At 30.8% G+C, this 19,587-nt stretch overlaps 1 protein-coding gene across 2 annotated transcripts in view; it reads left to right on the top strand.

Moving 5' to 3' along the window:
- Window positions 1-19,587, top strand: part of Mob3 (MOB kinase activator 3) — a 398,792-nt gene that overhangs the window by 316,069 nt on the left and 63,136 nt on the right. For both annotated transcript variants that reach the window (XM_065500732.1, XM_065500733.1), the window contains exon 5: window positions 4,593-4,708. In XM_065500732.1, coding sequence (XP_065356804.1) covers window positions 4,593-4,708 — 116 coding nt within the window. The remainder of the gene's footprint in view (window positions 1-4,592; window positions 4,709-19,587) is intronic.

Raw genomic sequence — 19,587 nt, 5'->3', positions numbered from 1 at the left:
ACCAAATTTGGTAGGAAAAGCCAAAAACGGCAACACTGGTTACATTAGCAACCTTCCAACATACTGGAAATTTGCCGGCACGGTATAAAGTGCTGAAAAGGTTAGCTAATGGACGAGCTAGCGTCGAATAACACTGCTTCAAGACCAGTGCTGGTATACCATCAGGCCCAGGAGACTTATTTATGTTGAGATCCGCTAAAACCCTTTTAACTGCGCGGTCGCGAAAGAATATATCCGGCATAGTAACTGATACTCGTTCGAGCTCGGGTGGTTGATTGCTTTCCGGTAAGTTCGAATTATTTGAAAATAATTCAGCCAAAAGGTTAGCTTTATCAACCGGGTCAGTGAATGGTTGGTCATCCCTTAAAAGTGTAGGAATTGATGAACTAGCATTATCCTTAATTCTTTTAACGAATGACCAAAAGCTCTTACTGCCCCGGGGAGCAGTAAGAACTTTGGCTCGAAGGCGCTGCTCGTGTAGAGGTTTTTCACGCCTCAGCACTTTGGCACACGAAGATCGAATCAGTTTCGGCATTTTTGTTGTTACGCCAGATTCTGAATGCTTCCTCTCTAGATCTGATTGCAATTTTGCACTTCTGATTAAACCAGGATTTTTCCATAGTTTTAATCGAAATTTTCTTAGATGGAATGAAGCTTTTCATCCCCATCATAATTATGTTCACCACCATTTTCGCCGTGGCATTGACGCTATTGTCTAAGAAACAAAGTTTCCAATTAAAATGCCGAAAGAACTCGTTGAGCTCAGCCCAACGAGCCTTTTCGTAAATAAAAGTTGAACGTTTCGTAGCTGGTCGTGAAACGATACGAAGTTCAGAGAGCGAAAAGGAGGCGGAAATGGTGCAATGATCTGAAATGCCGAGAGGTGCAAAAACATCTACTTCATACTTGTCAGGGTGTGAAGTTAGAAAAAGGTCGAGGGTGTTATTTTGGTGCCTATCATGACTTGAATGGCGAAGCCAAGAGGAGTTGTGAACATTAAAATCACCAGCAACAACAATTTCACTGTTAGGACATCTCTCAAGAATCTTCGATATGGAATCGGAAAGGGCATCGAAGCTAGATATAGTAATATCCCTTCCCGCATTTGGACTTCTATAAAGAAACCCGAAGTGCAAATAGTGTGTCCTGATTTTGAACTTAACCCGGAGACAGTTAAATTCTACATCACACGTACCTAATGATTGCTGGTACTGGTACTCGACTTCATTGCGTATGTACATGGCAATGCCCCGATAAAAAGCGATAGAAAGTGATACCCAGGTATCTGAAAATCCTGTGGATCAGCATTCTCAGATACCTGCGTTTCACATAAGGCGAAAATATCCGGCCGATGGAAACAAACATGGGCGTAAACGGAGAAAAAATTCGATCGTAACCCCCGTATATTGCAGAAGTCAATCCGGAAGCTACCTGTCATTTCAATATTCAGAAAATTCAAATAAAGTGTCTATTTCTATGATATAAGTAACAATGATATTAATTGCTGTTACCTTCGTCACCAAACAGTCAAACAACAATTAATACAATTGTACAAATATCATAAAAATTTAAGGATTAAGGAAAAAACGGACAATTAGGACGGGGAAATAATTACACAATGACGAGAGGCCATAAAAGCCCTGATCTGGTCATTGAGACAGAGAAACGGCCCGTAGTGCCAACACTATTGCTGTTGTATCAACACTGTTCTCTGAGAGGATATTTTTTTTTGTTGATTGTTTATTGTTTTGCTGTGGTTGTTTGTGTATTTTAGCGGTTTATTTTCGTTGATTTTATGTTGGATTATTTGTAATTGTTTTAAAGCAGTTGTTTATTGTTTATTGTTATTTTTTTTGTTGTATTTCATTTTGTTTCTATTTGTTTGTCCATATTTTAAAGATGTTTTATTTATTTTTTCGTAATTAATTAATGTAGTTTTGTTTACATTTTAATTTATTTATTTTCAGACGACATTCGACGCGGACACATTAGAATATATGTACATATTATCAATATTGGACGGATCACGACATTTATTTGAGGACAAAATAAAAATGCGTGTAGACGCGACGGACGACAGAACACTAAGTTTTTTCTATGTCGAGTTCGGTCAAGCCCGACCATATAATACCCTACGTAAAAGAGCAAAAACATTTTTCTTTTAAAATTTCAATAATTTATATTTTTGAGTGATTTTCGGAAGTGGGCCTTATATGGGGACTATGACCAATTATGGACCGATCATGAAATTAGGTCGTGTGATTTATGTCTATATTAAAGTTAAGTATGTTGAATTTTGTGTGTGTACCAACATTTTTAAGCGATTTATGCACGTTAAAGTGATTTTCGGAAGCGGGTCTATATGGGAGCTATGACTAATTATGGACCGATCGTAACAAAATTTGGTGACATGAATTTTGTGTATATAAAACTTATTTGGAGCGGAATTTGTGGAGATACATACATAAATTAAACATTTATGACCGATAAAGTCCAATTTCGGGAGGACATTTGTATGGGGGCTAGGTGAAATAATGAACCGATTTCTGCCAGTTTCAAAAGGCTTGGTCATTGAGCCGAAAAAATAATATGTACCAAATTTCATCCAAATATCTTCAAAATTGCGACCTGTACTCTGCTCACAAGGTTTACATGGACAGCCAGCCAGCCAGCCGACCAGACGGACGGACGGACATCGTTTAATCGACTCAGAAAGTGATTCTAAGTCGATCGGTATACTTTAAGGTGGGTGTTAGACTAAGACACTATGGTGGTGTAGGGTATAAAAATTTAAATAACTATCGAAAAAAAACAATTGGGAAAAAAAATAAATTTTGTTTACCTAAAAATATTTAAAATTTTGAAGTATAATTTGGTGAAGGGTATATAAGATTCGGCACAGCCGAATATAGCACTCATACTTGTTTTTTGTTTGAATTGTTATGTTTTGTTTATTTTCTATGTTTTTGTACTTCTTATTAATAAAATACTTAAATAAGAACGCAAAATTCATGGTTTTATTTTCAGTTTAAAATTTAAATCTAAGCCCCGACTAATTATTTGCTCGATTAACCGATTAAACCAGAAACCCGATTAATTGAATACCCTATTAGGCAGTTCATGGTTTGTTAAGCACAGCCTGCAATAACATTGATTGCAAAAATGTGTTACAACCTTTAGGGCCATTATTACAACTTGCCGTTATAGTTAAAGTGACCTTTAAGGTTACCTTTTTCTATTGTAATAATGGCTCTTAAACTTATAATCCTAATCCTTATAATCGTTTTCACTATTGACCTGTATTTTAGTTTCATGAATTTATTGATTGGGATAACGTAAAAAGAGTTCTCTCCTATTAATGAGATCAGGCTCAGAACCAGTGAATTTTAATTATTTTCTCTCAAGTAAATAGGGGGTGGTTTTGTAGAGGTAATTTTATTTACTGGTTCATCTGTTTCACATTCCAAAATAGAAAAACGATTTTCATTGTTTAGTCTAGCAGGTTCACTATCCTTATATAATTTAGCCAAGGGTGCCGCTTTGGAAGACTTGGGACTTCGTGCCCGTTTATATGGGTTAATTTTATTTGTAGTCAGTGTGGTGGATTTCGTTTCTGAAGCTGATATTGCTAGCATACTTTCAGGCGTAAATAAAGTATTTGTATTTTTTGGTAACTCCAGATTAACAGCTGTTGGGTTTTCTTTTGTTTGACAATCATTAGTTGTTGACAATGCGGGGGAACAAGAACGAGCACGGTTAACAGGCTTGGCGGTTAAAAACAAGTTGTCATCTATTCTTCTGTTTGTTTTGTTTATATTTCTTTCATCTACATTAACTGTAACGTATGCATTGCTGCCGTTTACACTTAACCTTCGTTCACTGTTTTCGTTAAAGAGACTCATGGGCCATGGTAGGCGTTCATATTGTTCAGGTTACGATGATTTTCGTCAAACAACCCGAATGTGAACAAAACAGTGTAATAGAGCATAAAAATACACACATTTCATTCAGTTGCTTGATGTGTTCTAGATATTATATTTTTTACCCAAAAAAGCACACAAATTAAATGCATCTTTTTGCCTACCAATGCTCAGGGGTATATTTATTTTCCGATAGATACATTAAAATAACGAATTAACTCGGAGTAAAAATAAAACACGTCCAGTTTCAATCACGAACAAACAAAACTAGTCAACTCACTGTGAGTTGACTAGTTTTGTTTGCATATGTATGTATGTTTACGAAGAGTTTATATAGTTCTCATTTGGTTAAACATAATTTATAAGTCAGTTTTTTAAAAAACCTTCTTTATTATTTATTTATTGATTTTTCTTAATAATTTTTTAATTTTCAGATTCTTCTTTTTTTCCAAAACCGACAGAAATTTAACTAAACCATTTGTTTGAAATCGTGTTGTAACTTCAAAAACTTTTTTTTTCAATTAAATATTTGCAAAATTGGTTGTTTGCTAATTTTTTCACTGAATTAAAAAATTAATTCTTTCTGTATTCACAACACTAGGATACAATAAGTAGAACATATACAACTTAATATTTGTTATAATTTATTGGAACTTAAATTTTGTTTTTCAGATGTACCTTTTCCTAAAACATTTCCGAGTCTCTGTAGAAAAATATTGACTCGATTATTTAGAGTGTTTGTGCATGTTTATATTCATCACTTTGATCGCATTGTCAGCATTGGCGCAGTAAGTACAATCAATTTGTTTGTGTTTATTTTTTTTTTTTTATCAAAAATAGCAAAATAAGTCGAAATTAGAAACAATTTAAAATAATTGTTTGAATTTTTTATTTTAAAAATTATGCCTGAAAAATGGGTTTTTTTCAGAAATTACTATTCAGAAAGTAATGTTGGGAGTGGTTGCGTACATACATCTAAATCAGAGATCTCCAGCGGTACGAACCACAGAAGGATTTTGGTGTCAAAAACCCTATTTATCGACCACTCAATTTCAAAAATTAAATGATGCAGTATTGTAGAGAAATGTTTAAAGATGAAATGTGCACTTACAGTGGGGAGCTCAAATGACTACATGTTTCTATTTTGTGCACTTCTTATGAAATAAAAATAAAACTAATAAAGCAAATGTTTTCTGTCATTTATTTTATGTTTAATATGTAACAAAATGAATTACAATTCAAAACAAAAAACATCCAGTTCTAAATAAAAAAACAGACAAAACTAAAATAACTCGCATGTACCCAATTTTGCACCCCACAATAACTTTAGGGAAGAATTGCATTTTTTAAAAAAAAATTCAAAATCCTTTATTACGTAAATAAAATTTTACACGCATTGGCATATTTTCTATAAATTTTTCATTAACTTTTTTTGGAATACTCTCTCTCTCTCGTGCTCAATTCGCTGTTAAAGCTCGTACAAATTGGTAGGAGTTAATCGATATTGATTCAACGGCCAATTCACGATTCACTAAAAATTCTCAATAGGATTGAACTCAAGACATTGAGCTGATAACTGCATTAATAACAATTTTTTCTAGGAAATCCATTCTTTATGATTTTTGACGTGTGCATTTGGTCGCTATCCTATTGAAAAATTACTTCTTCTGCAGGATTTCCTCTTTTATATACAAAATCGTAATGATGAGACTACAAAATCAAATCAAAATCAAAAATAAATGACAGAAAAAATTTTTGGATTTGCTTTATTAGTTTTATTTTTATTCCATAAGAAGTGCACAAAATAGAAACATGTACTCATTTGAGCTCCCCACTGTACAGTCATGGAAAAAAGTCTACATACACCCTATGATTTAGGGGTTTTAGAGAGAAGAAAATTAAAAAAATGTTTATGTCAATATTTAAGCCATTAAGAAAAAACTATATTTATAAAATAAAAAATTTTTTAATTTATATAATAAATACAATAATAACAAAAACTTTAAAAAACAGGAAAAAAGTCTACATACAGCTACAAAAAATAAATATTATTTAAAAATTTTATATAAAATTTAAAAATAAATTTAATATTTGGCTGGTACACCTTGGGCATCAATAAGACGTGGAAATAAATCTGTAACTTCTAAACGAATAGCCCGATTTTAATAAAATTTCCCATGGCTATAGAGGAGGTGTCGATAAGTTTAAGTTTTGAATTTGAGCTTAAACAACCAAGGGGGGGCCGAGCCACAATGCCCCAAAGTGGGGCACCTCGGGTATATCAAAAATTAAAAATGATGCCAAATTTTTGTTTGCGATCCGATTTGAAAGATTTTTATATATATGGAATGTACTAGACGAGATCTACAAAAAACATTGCTTTAGCCATATATTATCTCTTATAGTTTACGAGTTATTCGCATTTGATAAGTAAAATTTTATTTTTTTTTGCCTACCTTGGTCTGCCATTTTGCTAATAACGGATCCAATTCTTTCCCGATTTTCTTGAAGTATCTTTTTTTGAATTAACAACAAATTTATTAATAATCCTAAGAAAGAATTGTTAAAAAATATCTACTGAGTCAAAAGTTATGTGCATTCAAACTTAAAAAAAATAAAAAAGTCGTTTTTTCGCCATTTTTTTTCCAAAAAAGTACCTACATTAATTTTAAATTATACAGAAAATGAGAAAAAAATAAATAATGTGTTTATATTTTTCTGAAAGATAACATTTCGGGAAATATTATAAAAGCAAAATAATATCAAAATTCGTATTATTGCGTGGTCCAGAGCCTTCCGAAGTAGACCTATTTTTTATGTAAATTTCAACTTTAGACAACATATTCTAAAATCGCATAGCTGCTTTCAAAAAATTAAGACCAGTTTTGTATGTCCCAATCTGTTCTTCAATATCACGCAAAGGGATTTCATAGCCCCGAGCTTGGTACCTTCAATAGATCCAAAAATCAAAAAAATCACAATTTTGGGATTTTTGGAAAGTTTTTTGGGAATTGTGGGATTGTCATTAACAATTCACAAATATCTTTTTCTTTTTTAAAAACGATTCATAAACAAAACTTTTATTGCATTTTAAAATTTTAAATTTTCCAAAAAAATCAGCTATAATTTTTTATTCACATATTTTTGAAAAAAGTCTTCAATAATTTTTTTAATTCTTAAAAATTTTGTACATTTTTGAAAAGAGGACATAATTTCCTACACGCTGATATATAATATGTATATCTTTTCTTTTCCGCTAGTCAAATTTATGGATTCAAAATCAACAACAAACAGAAAATTATAAAATCTTGCCGTTTTGTAATACAATTTATTGCACTGCCTTGCCGACTGCTGCATAACCAAATACCGGTGAACACTACAAGATGAAGCTAATTACTGTGAGGTATCTATTTTGAAGCCATTAATGAGACTAGCGGAAATTATGTCCTTTTTTCAAAAATGTAAAAAAATTTTAAGAATTAAAAAAATTATTGAAGACTTTTTTCAAAAATATGCGAATAAAAAATTATAGCTGATTTTTTTGGAAAATTTAAAATTTTAAAATGCAATAAAAGTTTTGTTTATGAATCGTTTTTAATGAAATTTTACACTTATATAGAAACGTTCGATGCAAATCCAAAAGTGAAAAAAAAAGAATCCAAAAGTGAAAAAGAAAACTTTCCAAAAATTTTTTTTTTTTTGATTTTTGGATCTATTGAAGGTACCAAGCTCGGGGCTATGAAATCCCTTTGCATGATATTGAAGAACAGATTGGGACATACAAAACTGGTCTTAATTTTTTGAAAGCAGCTATGCGATTTTAGAATATGTTGTCTAAAGTTGAAATTTACATAAAAAATAGGTCTACTTCGGAAGGCTCTGGACCACGCAATAATACGAATTTTGATATTATTTAGCTTTTATAATATTTCCCGAAATGTTATCTTTCAGAAAAATATAAACACATTATTTATTTTTTTCTCATTTTCTGTATAATTTAAAATTAATGTAGGTACTTTTTTCGAAAAAAAAAAAATGGCGAAAAAACGACTTTTTTATTTTTTTTTAAGTTTGAATGCACGTAACTTTTGACTCAGTAGATATTTTTTAACAATTCTTTCTTAAGATTATTAATAAATTTGTTGTTAATTCAAAAAAAGATACTTCAAGAAAATCGGGAAAGAATTGGATCCGTTATTAGCAAAATGGCAGACCAAGGTAGGCAAAAAAAATAAAATTTTAGTTTTCAAATGCGAATAACTCGTAAACTATAAGAGATAATATATGGCTAAAGCAATGTTTTTTGTAGATATCGTCTAGTACATTCCATATATATAAAAATCTTTCAAATCGGATCGCAAACAAAAATTTGGCATCATTTTTAATTTTTGATATACCCGAGGTGCCCCACTTTGGGGCATTGTGGCTCGGGCCCCCTTGGTTGTTTAAGCCCAAATTCAAAACTTAAACTTATCGACACCTCCTCTATAGCCATGGGAAATTTTATTAAAATCAGGCTATTCGTTTAGAAGTTACAGATTTATTTCCACTTTTTTTCCAGATCCCCCACTGTGCGACGCACAGTGGTATGAGAATAAAAAAACAGGGAAATAAATCTGTAACTTCTAAACCCTTACGCCGATTTGAATGAAATTTCACATGCGCAAAGAGGAAGTGCAGTCGAGTTTAAGTTTTGAACTTGGACCTCATGACCGCACCAGGAGCGGGACCAGGGGTTCCCAAAGTAGGACACCTCGGGTATGTTCAATTTTTAAAATGATCCTAATTCTTCGTTTATGTTCCGATTTAAAAAAAATTACACATACAGAATCTCCTCGTCGAGCACTAATATTTTGTTTCAATATGTTTTTATACTGATAGCGGTACATGCTAAGCTCGACAAAAACCAAACGACTCACTCCAGATTACGCACATTGGTTGAAGTTCATAGAATGAGCGGCTAAAAATAGAAGAAGTTGTCGAAGGACAATGCAACTTGGGACATAGTAATTTTTGTTTGAATCAAGAAAAAATGGAAAAATCAAAATGATACGCCCACTTTCACGCCCACCTTTATTTTTTGGCACATAGCATTTTTAAACGCTCAGAATCATTTGTGTGAAATTTGAAAAATATCCGCCCATTTTTACGCCCACTTCCCATACAACTTGTATTAAAAAAGTGGCATAACTCCCTTGATTTTTAATGCATTAACTCAATTTTCACAAGAAATAAATATTATAATTGTAGAATGGGCTCCTGAAAATATATACCTGATTCGCCCACTTTTAAGCCCACCTGCCATAGAAAAAACAAATAGAAAAAACATGAATAAGTAATTTAAGCATAGTCTTAATATTTTTTAACATCATTATCGTACTCCAATTTTTTTATTTGCACCTTTGGGGGAAATCTATTTATAAATGGATCTGAAGACGATAAAAGATTATGCATTACGTCTTCATTAGTGGATACACGTCCAATTCTTCGCGAATGATGTAATCTATAGGCTCTATAGTCTTTATTCCTCGCTTCCTCGGACAGCATACCTGATACAAATAATCAATTAAAATGTCAAAAATAAAAATTAAATTATTGGATAAGGGCCTTTAGATAGAGACACACCTATTGGCAGAATAGCTTCTGCTATAATTTTGCTATCATGCACCAGAATCTTATGCACAGCTACAGGCATGTAGTACCAGCCACATGGCAACAACAACATGCATGAACGAAAATTCATGTTTTTTTACTTTATCACTTTATAGTTTTTACTGTTTTTTTTTGGAAAGGAGCAGGTAGGAGCAGCTGAATTTAAACTTTTAGTTGAGACTTCAATCTGTAATTTGACATCTTTTTAGTGCTCCACAGCTCTAAAAAGGTGCAGTTCACTGAAGTTGATGAACATTGAAATTTTGATGTTGTTTATATTTTGATCTACGAAATTTGTTATATGGCACTTTTTCGAACTTTTTTAATGTAAATCTCATCTATGACAATTGTAATTTACGAAAATATACAACAAAGTCAAATGATAAGTTTACTGTGATTGTACCAAAAGATTGAATATTCAGTAAATTTGCATACCATTTCAAACAAGCGAACATATATGAACTTCGAGGCGTGTCTGTCCAAAAAAATAATAAATATATCAGCCTAATATTACGGAATCATAATATTCAGATATCTGACAACAAAATACCAAAAAAATATCCAAATCGGCGAACATGAAAAAAATGAATTTCGGCCACTCTTCAACCAATGTGTGACGCCATGACACCCCAAACCATAACTTTGCATCCACCATGTTTGACTGTAAGTATAATATTCTTTGGATCAAGTGCAGTGTTTGGTTTTCTCCAAACTTTGGATCGGACATCGCTTACGAAAATATTATGCTTACTTTCGTCGGTAAATATAACACGTTTCCAAATAACCATACCCTTGTCCATATGAGTTTTAGAAAACTCAAGCCAAAGTTTACGATTCTTCGCTGAAATGAGTGTTTTTTGCGTGTTGTTCTGCTATTAAATCCATTGTCATGTAAAATATTTATAATTGTTCGTGGAGTAACAATGTTATTGGAACATTTTTCGATCTGTTCCACCAATTTTGGGGCTTTTTTTCGGATCCTGGTTCACTACTTTCAAAATACTGGTAACATCACTACTCGAAAGCTTCTTAGGTCTACCAGATCTTGGCATATTTTCAGTTCTTTTTGTGTTATTATAATTTGTTATGATCGTCTGTACAGTAGCCTACTTAATTTTGTTGTCTTAGCAATTTCTCCATAAGATTTATTTTCCTTTCGGAGATTTACGATCACATTCCGAACTGGAATATGAATCTCTTTTCAATTTGCCATTTCATGGATAAAAATTACAAAAAAAAAATAATTCAAAAATTATCACTTTAACAATGCTTATAAATTTAAATAAATCAACAAAATTAACTGTTATTTTCTTTTCTTTGTTTTAAATATTATATTTAATGCTAGAAGATAATACGTTGTATGTAGACATTTTTCCCGCTAATTATTATGTTTTCCCCAATAATTTCTATGTTACATTTTTTTCACATTCTTTTTTACTTCAAATAGTCTTAATATCAAATACCTTAAACATTGCATTTCTGACTATCTAAAACTTCAAAATCGTAGACTTTTTTCCTTGACTGTTTAGCTTTAAGAAAAATTTTATTTTTAAAAAATTTAAGTAAAGTCCATGCAAGGGTGTTAAGCAAAAATTTACTTATATTTTCACGCCATTCAGTTGTTTGTATTTGTATAATTTTCCTGATAATACCATTTACCTTTAACATATTTGGAAAATATAGCATTTCTCATTAAATAAAAAATGTGGGGATATCATAAACCGTTAAGAAGATATGACCAAATCTATAAGCCTCTAAAAATTATTTTATTTTTAATTTTCCATGGAGAAAAAATAATGTAGACCCACTTTCCCACAAGCTAATGTTTTAATAAAATGAAAGGTGGAAAAGTCTTCTTCTAAAAAAAATTAGTTCTCGGAAGTTTTCAGAACAGGATGAAAACGTAAAATTTTTAGTCGAATGATAAACGAAATATCCAAAAAAAATTTATCTATGTATGGGTTTCATGGGCGGTGGCCGTGACCGATTTTATTTAAACTCGGCATGCATTCTTCTTTTTTTCAGCATATATACATTGTCTCAAACAATTGTCCGTATCCCATACAGCTGAAAATATATTTGATTATAATTCGAAAAATACTTACCCGATTCAAATAAAGTAAATGTTTTTTAAAAGTCCAACAAGTGATTATAAAAACTGCCAATTAATAGTAAACTAAAAAAAGGTTCACATTTATTTTTAACAACAAAATTAAAACTATTTCAAAATATTGTCCGTACTAGTGTTTATAAACCGGTTAACCGAAAACCCGATTTTTCTTCGAAATCTCGGTTTTTTGCGAACCGGTTAATTTGTTGTTTTTAAAATTTAGGTCTAAATTTAAGAAATCTCATGGTTTTGTGTATTTTTTATATTCATTGATTGAAACCATAACTGCTTTTGTTCTTAAAATTTTATTTTATTAATCATTTCGTTAGCTTAGTGTACAAAGTCCTTTTCAGAAATATTACAGGGGAGACACAAAACGTTCTAAAATGCTTGATTTTAAATATTTTTGAAGTCTGTTAATGCAGTTTTATTACTTATTTAGTATGATCTTTAATGACAAATAATCACAGCTAAGAAGAAGGGCGTTTGCATCTTATAAGTCCTTTTTTGGGACTTGTAATATTTTCTGTTTCATATCAGAAAGTCGAGGTGATAATAAATTTCAAAATTATCAAATATGTAACGTGGTTTTACCGTCGGCTGAGGTAACTTAGTCGTGTCCAGAGCTGGACCCGTACCACAAACCTTAAGTAACAAGACGATTATTATTTACCCTTTTTTGGGTTTAATTGAAATAGTACTTTATTGAAAACTTTCTTAATTTTAAATACAATCAATATATATTTAATAAATTACGATGGCTACGTTGATTCAGTCGGGTTAGTATCGGCTACTGTTGGATTCGGTTTAAGTTCGGGATCGGGCTGTGTATTCGGAACAGTGTTGCCACATCATGTGTAATTACACATATTGTGTGTAATTTTAACTTGGATGTGTAGCCCATGTGTAATTGAATGCATGTGTAATTCATGTGTAATTTAAATTCGAATTATATAAAAAAAAATTTATTGTCCCCTCAATAAAACGATAGTGTATAAGCATATACACCATTATTTTTTTATTGCATAATAAATGTGAAATTCTACTTCCACAAAGTGGGTCAAAATATCAATTGAAATATTACTTTTGTTCTAGATGTCTACTAACTAGGGTATTCAATTAATCGGGTTTCTGGTTTAATCGGTTAATCGAGCAAATAATTAATCGAGGTTTAGATTTATTCGGTTAATAATCGGTTAATTTAAAATTATTCGATTAACCGAATAATTTCTATTTTCATTTTAAATTGAAAATACAACAACGAATTTTGTGTACAAAAACATAAAAAACAGCAAATAAGGTATTTGAGATCATTTATGTAAACATATCGCCTATTTGCTGCAACAACGTCATAACTCAATATCCGTGTTTTATGAACTGAGTAATACAAAATATTCGCTGATCTATAATCTTTCATATAGTTTTCAAAAAAGTCAATTATTTTTTGTGTGAGAGTGTTTTTTTTGTTGTTGTAAACATTTTTCTCGTATATTTCATAAGTAAAAATTTGGGTTAAATACAGATTAGAAAGATATTAACATCTAATATTTATATTTCTGAAATCGCATGATTTGTTGAAAATTTATATAAGAAATAGTAAAATGCCATAAAATATTCAAAGATATTTTTTGGAAACGACTTTTTTTAATTATTACGTTGTTGCAGCAAATGAGCGATATGTGAGTTTTTTAGGGTTTTAGTGAGATCTTCTGAAATAATCTTTTATAAAAAGAATATAATTTAAAAGATTTTTTTCTTCAGATTTAATAAAGCTTTTCTTGGAAAAAACTCTCTCGCTGATTGTATATGTTGGAGAAATCAAAAGCATGATAAAGAATATTCCTTTTTGGATTGTTTTAGATTTTGATTAATTAATATATTCGTTTAGTTATGATAAAAGACTCAATTCAAAAAAGTACATGTAAATACAAACAAAGTTTCAAAACATGTAAATTAAATATGTCAGTTGTTATACATGTTTATTGGATGTTCAAAAAATATCTAATTTTAATTTGTATTTGAAATGAAACGGAAAAATAAATACCAAAAAAAATGTTTAAGTGCAAAAAAAGGAATTTCGGTTAATCGACACATATTAATCGGTTTATTTGTTATTTGAAAATTGTCAATTTCAAATTTTTCGAACAGTTAACCGTCCAAAATTAAATAAATAAATTGAATACCCTACTACTAACACAAAAATTTTAAACTCAATTACTTGGAAATGGCATAAAAAGTATACACTATTGTTTTATTAAGGGGACTATATTGTGAATTAACATTAAACATTAAAATTAGCGCCATTCATATTGACTGTATTTTTCGTGATTTTAAAAGTTGAGGGTAATTTTAACCCCAAGTGCTATTAAGGGTTAATTTTAACTTTTGTGCTGATATTATAAATACTAGACTTCATGTTATATTTTTCTTAAGTTTCATCAAAATCGGCCCAAAAATATATAACATTTCGCTATCTTTCCAAGAGAAATTCCAAATATTGCAAAAATTTACTTTTGACCTTCACAATTTAAGTGTTAACGTTTTCCGATTTTAGTAAAACATTCAGACGGCCAAAAAATTAGTTTTTCTCGAAAATCGCAAAATTTATATATTTAAAGTAAAAATAAGTTCTTGTTTTAATATTTCTCAAAATATGTTAATTTTGTTCCTACATTTCTTATTGTAGTTGCCAGTATGGTTTTGGTGTGTGTTTTAAATAAAAAATAAAATTTACTTACTATTTTGGAAGCATTATTTCTATTTATAACTACAAATTCTAAAAACCTAAACGTTACAAAAATTATACATTTATTTACTTACAAAATTTTACTGGTAAAGTGTTCATTTATTTTTTTCTATTTTTGAGTATTTTACTCTCTCGTTACAAGTATTTACTAGTAAGATAAATGATCAAAGCTATAATTTACAAATAGTAAAAAATAGTTAACTTTGTCTAAATAATGTCTATTTGAAACTGAAAACAAAACTTATTTCAAAAGCCTTAATATAAATTAGCTAAAAATTCAAAAGCAGTGTGCTATTTTTTAAATATTGTTAAATTTTTAATAGAAATGGAACAATCTTCGAATGAACATGGATTAATATTTGTTAAAAGCGTATTTGACATATTTGACTGATCTCAAGAATTCATTAAATTAGAAAAGTTCACGAAAAAATAGAAAAAAACTTCGGTTTATTCCAATATATATATGGGGCATTTCATGTCAAGTGAACCAACTTTTGAAATCGATGTCTTCCGATCGGGATGAAATTTGCACCAAGGTTAGCTCTATTGGATAGTAACTCAGACACAATTTTTCAACAACATCGGTCGAGAACTCTCTGAGTTATAGGGGGTAAAATTTTGACAATTTGGTCAAACAGGGGTTTTTTCTTATCCATGTAACTTATTACCTATTGTTCTTAGCAAAATGTGTCCCAAATAGTATAGATAGCTATTTCTTCGATCTTTCGAAAAAAAATATTTAAAAAAAAAAATAAAAAATTTTTAATATTTTTTTTCCGAAATCAAAAACTTTTTTGACTTTTTTTTAAAATACGTATTTTGTAACGCAAGACATACAATTTTTTAATTTTTTTTTGCAAAATCAAAATTTTTTTCCAATATGGGCCCTTTTTTAATTTTTTTTTTTGCTCAAAAGAAAGCCTAGGTCCATTCCTTTAAAATATTTTTAGTCCCTTAGTGGGATGCGAGTGGGATATCTATCAAAATAAATATTTTGTAACAATTTTTTAATTTTTTTTTGGCAAAATCGAAATTTTTTTCCAATATGGGACTTTTTTTTAAAAATTTTTTTTTGCTCAAAAGAAAGCTTAGGTCTTTTCCTTTAAGACCTATTTTGTCACTTAGGAAGATGTGAGTAGGATATCTATTAAAATAAAAATGTTGTAACTCAAGACATTCAATTATTGACTTTTTTTTTGCAAATTCGAATTTTTTTTCAAAATGGGCCCTTTTTTAAAAATTTTTTTTTAGTCAAAAGAAAGCTTAGGTCCATTCCTTTAAGATATTTTAGGTCCCTTAGTGGGATACGAGTGGGATATCTATCAAAATAAATATTTTGTAACTCAAGATATACAATTTTTGATTTTTTGGCAAAATCAAAAACTTTTTTGACTTTTTTTTAAAATGGGCCCTTTTTGTAATTTTTTTTTTTGCTATAAAGAAAGCTTAGGCCTATTCCTTTAAGATGGTTTTGATCGCTTAGTGGGATGCGAGTGGGATATATATCAAAATAAATGTTTTGTAACTCAAGACATACAATTTTTGTGTTAAAACATTTATTTTGATAGATATCCCACTCGCATCCCACTAAGGGACTAAAAATATCTTAAAGGAATGGACCTAGGCTTTCTTTTGAGCAAAAAAAAAAATTAAAAAAGGGCCCATATTGGAAAAAAATTTTGATTTTGCAAAAAAAAATTAAAAAATTGTATGTCTTGCGTTACAAAATATTTATTTTGATAGATATCCCACTCGCATCCCACTAAGGGACTAAAAATATCTTAAAGGAATGGACCTAAGCTTTCTTTTGACTACAAAAAAATTTTTAAAAAAGGGCCCATTTGGAAAAAAAATCGTATTTGCAAAAAAAAAGTCAAAAATTGTAAGTCTTGAGTTAAAAAATATTTATTTTGATAGATATCCCACTCGCATCCCACTAAGCGACCAAAAGGGTCTTCAAGGATAATATCTAAGCTTTTGTTTGACCTAAAAAAAAAGATTAAAAATGGGTCCATTTTGAAAAAAAAAAGTCAACAAAGTTTTTGATTTTGCAAAAAAAGTCAAAAATTTTATGTTTTGAGTTACAAAATATTTATTTTGATAGATATCCCACTCGCATCCCACTAAGCGACCAAGTAGGTGTTCAAGGAAAATATCTAAACTTTATTTTAAGAAAAAAAAAAAAAAAAAAAAAAAAGGACGTATTTTAAAAAAAAGTCAAAAAAGTTTTTGATTTCGGAAAAAAAATATTAAAAATTTTTTATTTTTTTTTTCGAAAGATCGAAGAAATAGCTATCTATACTATTTGGGACACATTTTGCTAAGAACAATAGGTAATAAGTTACATGGATAAGAAAAAACCCCTGTTTGACCAAATTGTCAAAATTTTACCCCCTATAACTCAGAGAGTTCTCGACCGATGTTGTTGAAAAATTGTGTCTGAGTTACTATCCAATAGAGCTAACCTTGGTGCAAATTTCATCCCGATCGGAAGACATCGATTTCAAAAGTTGGTTCACTTGACATGAAATGCCTCATATACAATTCCTGGATAAATTAAAATCACCGCAAGTGAAAATTATCCATCATTTTGTCATTTGACGCTAAATTGATGGTATTTGGTCCAAACATCCCAGAGTCCACTGTGACTAACCTTTTATATTCATGTACGTTTTAAAAATCTTGTATTCGCAATAGGGCCTTTAGTCAATTTCTCCTATTTGCGATCTCGAAAATGTATTTACATGTGTAATTTTTACCCATATGTGTAATTTAGGTATGAGGCATGTGTAGTTTAAAATTAGCTTGGTGGCAACACTGATTCGGAATCGCTGTTAGTAGGTTCGGGATCGGCTTAACGCAGGTTCGGCGTTCTGCATTCGGGTTCGGATTTATATCAGGATCGGCTAAACGCAGGTTCGGGCTGAATAATCGGGATCAGTGGAAACAGGTTCGGGTTTAAATCAGGATCGGCTTAACGCAGGTTCGGCGTTCTGCATTCGGGTTTGTATCAGGATCGGCTTAACGCAGGTTCCGCGTTCTGCATTCGGCTGCTTTTCAATCGGGGTGGTTTTTAAAATAATACACTGTTTAATTCTTAATTAAATTCTAAATAATACTTATGATACGAGAACAGGCAGCCGAAGCCACTGTGAGAACAGACAGCCGAAGCCACTGTGAGAACGGACAGTCGAAACCATTGTGAGAACAGACAACCGAAGTCACTGCGAGAACAGACAACCGAAGTCACTGTGAGAACAGAAATCCGAAGTCACTGTGTAGGTAATTTATCCAATACTCAACCAAAGGTCTCGTATTGCTCCAAAAATTTACAACAGGTTTTACTTTCGTAAAGTCTGTCGGCTCTTCAATTATAATAATACAATTTCCGAGACTTGTATAGCGCATTCGTGTCTTGTGTGAACCGCCCCGACTGTAACTCAACCTTGCTTACTTATAGTTATTTTCATATAAATCGTTTGGGAATTATATTGATCGATGTTCTGTTGTGAGAACAACATGAACAAAATTGTTTGGTGTGTCTGTGTGTATGTTTGTGTTTCTTCTATAGTGTTGTGGGAGACAGTGGTGTGTTCATGTAAATGAACAAAAAAATTAGACAGTGGCGTGTTCATGTAAATGTATAGTGTTGTGTTAGAAGTGGTGTGTTTATGTTTATGTAAATGTATAATGTAATAAAAATAATATTAAAAATAATGAAAAAACTAGGTAATTGAAATTGGTAACTTAGTAACTATTTCTATGTTACAAATATTTAATTAAAAAATTGATTTACATTTTTTGTTTGGAATTTAATGAATAAACAAGTATTATATATTTAGTAACATATTTATGCTCAAATTCATTTGACTGAGATAATAATTTTGAAATTTTTATAAAATAAAATCGACTTAGCACTTTTGTTTATTCATAGTTATTTAATATTAACCATTCCTGATTACTAAAAACTAAAAATTTTAAAGCTGTATATACTTTATTGGCCATTTTAGTTTTTTTTACACATAAATGACGGTTAACCGGTTTCTTCAATGTCGGTTAACCGAAAAACCGGTTTTCTAAAAAAGGCCAATTTTCGGTTAACCGACAAACCGGTTTTTTAAAAAGTCGATTTTTTATAAACACTAGTCCGTACCCTATATATATAAATTTACATATCTATTTATAAAATGCATATTATGATGATCCTTAATATTGAATGTGGTGTCATTTAGCAGCAATTACATCTCTTAAGTGATTTTTGATCGATAAAGCCAGTTTTTCTGTAGTTTCTGCACCAATATTCCACCATTCTTGAACGATGACATCTTTCAGCATTTGCTTATTAGTTATTTTTTTTCATTTTCATTTATTTATTGTATCTTCATTATTTAATGAACTAACAATAAGTGGTACATATCTTATATCTAATAATTATTATTTAATAAGTCCAGCCAGTCAATTAATTATCACGGGACACGAAGATCCGCATATTCAATGCTTGCGTAAAATCTACACTGCTTTATGGAAGCGAAACTTGGCTGATGACAAACACTATAGCACAGAGACTCCAAGTATTTATAAACAAGTGTCTACGTATAATATGTCGGATATTTTGGCCACATAAAACCACAAACACAGAGCTCTGGAGGCTAACAAAGGAAGAACCAATAGTTCGTCAAATAACAAGAAGAAAATGGAGATGGATAGGCCATTCTCTCCGTAAACCTATTGGCAGCGTTACGAGAGCCGCCTTAGAATGGAATCCCCAAGGAAGTCGGCGCCCCGGTCGTCCAAAAAATACATGGCGTAGAACAATTTTCAATGAACTTAAGAAAGTTAACAAATCTTTTGATGAAATAAAATTAATCTGTAATGATAGAATTAGTTGGAATTTGATTGTAGAAGCCCTATGTTCCCAAGTGGAATAAATAAAGGAAAAAAAAAAAAAAAAGTCCAGCCAGTGCCGGACGAAAAATTTTGTATTCATGGTTATTTTATTTTATGCTGGCGAATTTTTTTCTCCAAAATAACTCATAGATGTTCTATGGGCTTTAAATCTGGGGAATGGGGAGGGTTATGCACCACATCCTTAACGTTGTAGAGAAGCCATTCTCGCACAACCATAGAAATGGGCTTTGTGGTCGTAGTCGTGCAAGAAC

The sequence above is a fragment of the Calliphora vicina genome, chromosome 2, assembly GCF_958450345.1.
Source record: "Calliphora vicina chromosome 2, idCalVici1.1, whole genome shotgun sequence".
Classification (NCBI taxonomy): Eukaryota; Metazoa; Arthropoda; class Insecta; order Diptera; family Calliphoridae; genus Calliphora; species Calliphora vicina.
This window is presented reverse-complemented; position numbering and strand designations above follow the sequence as displayed.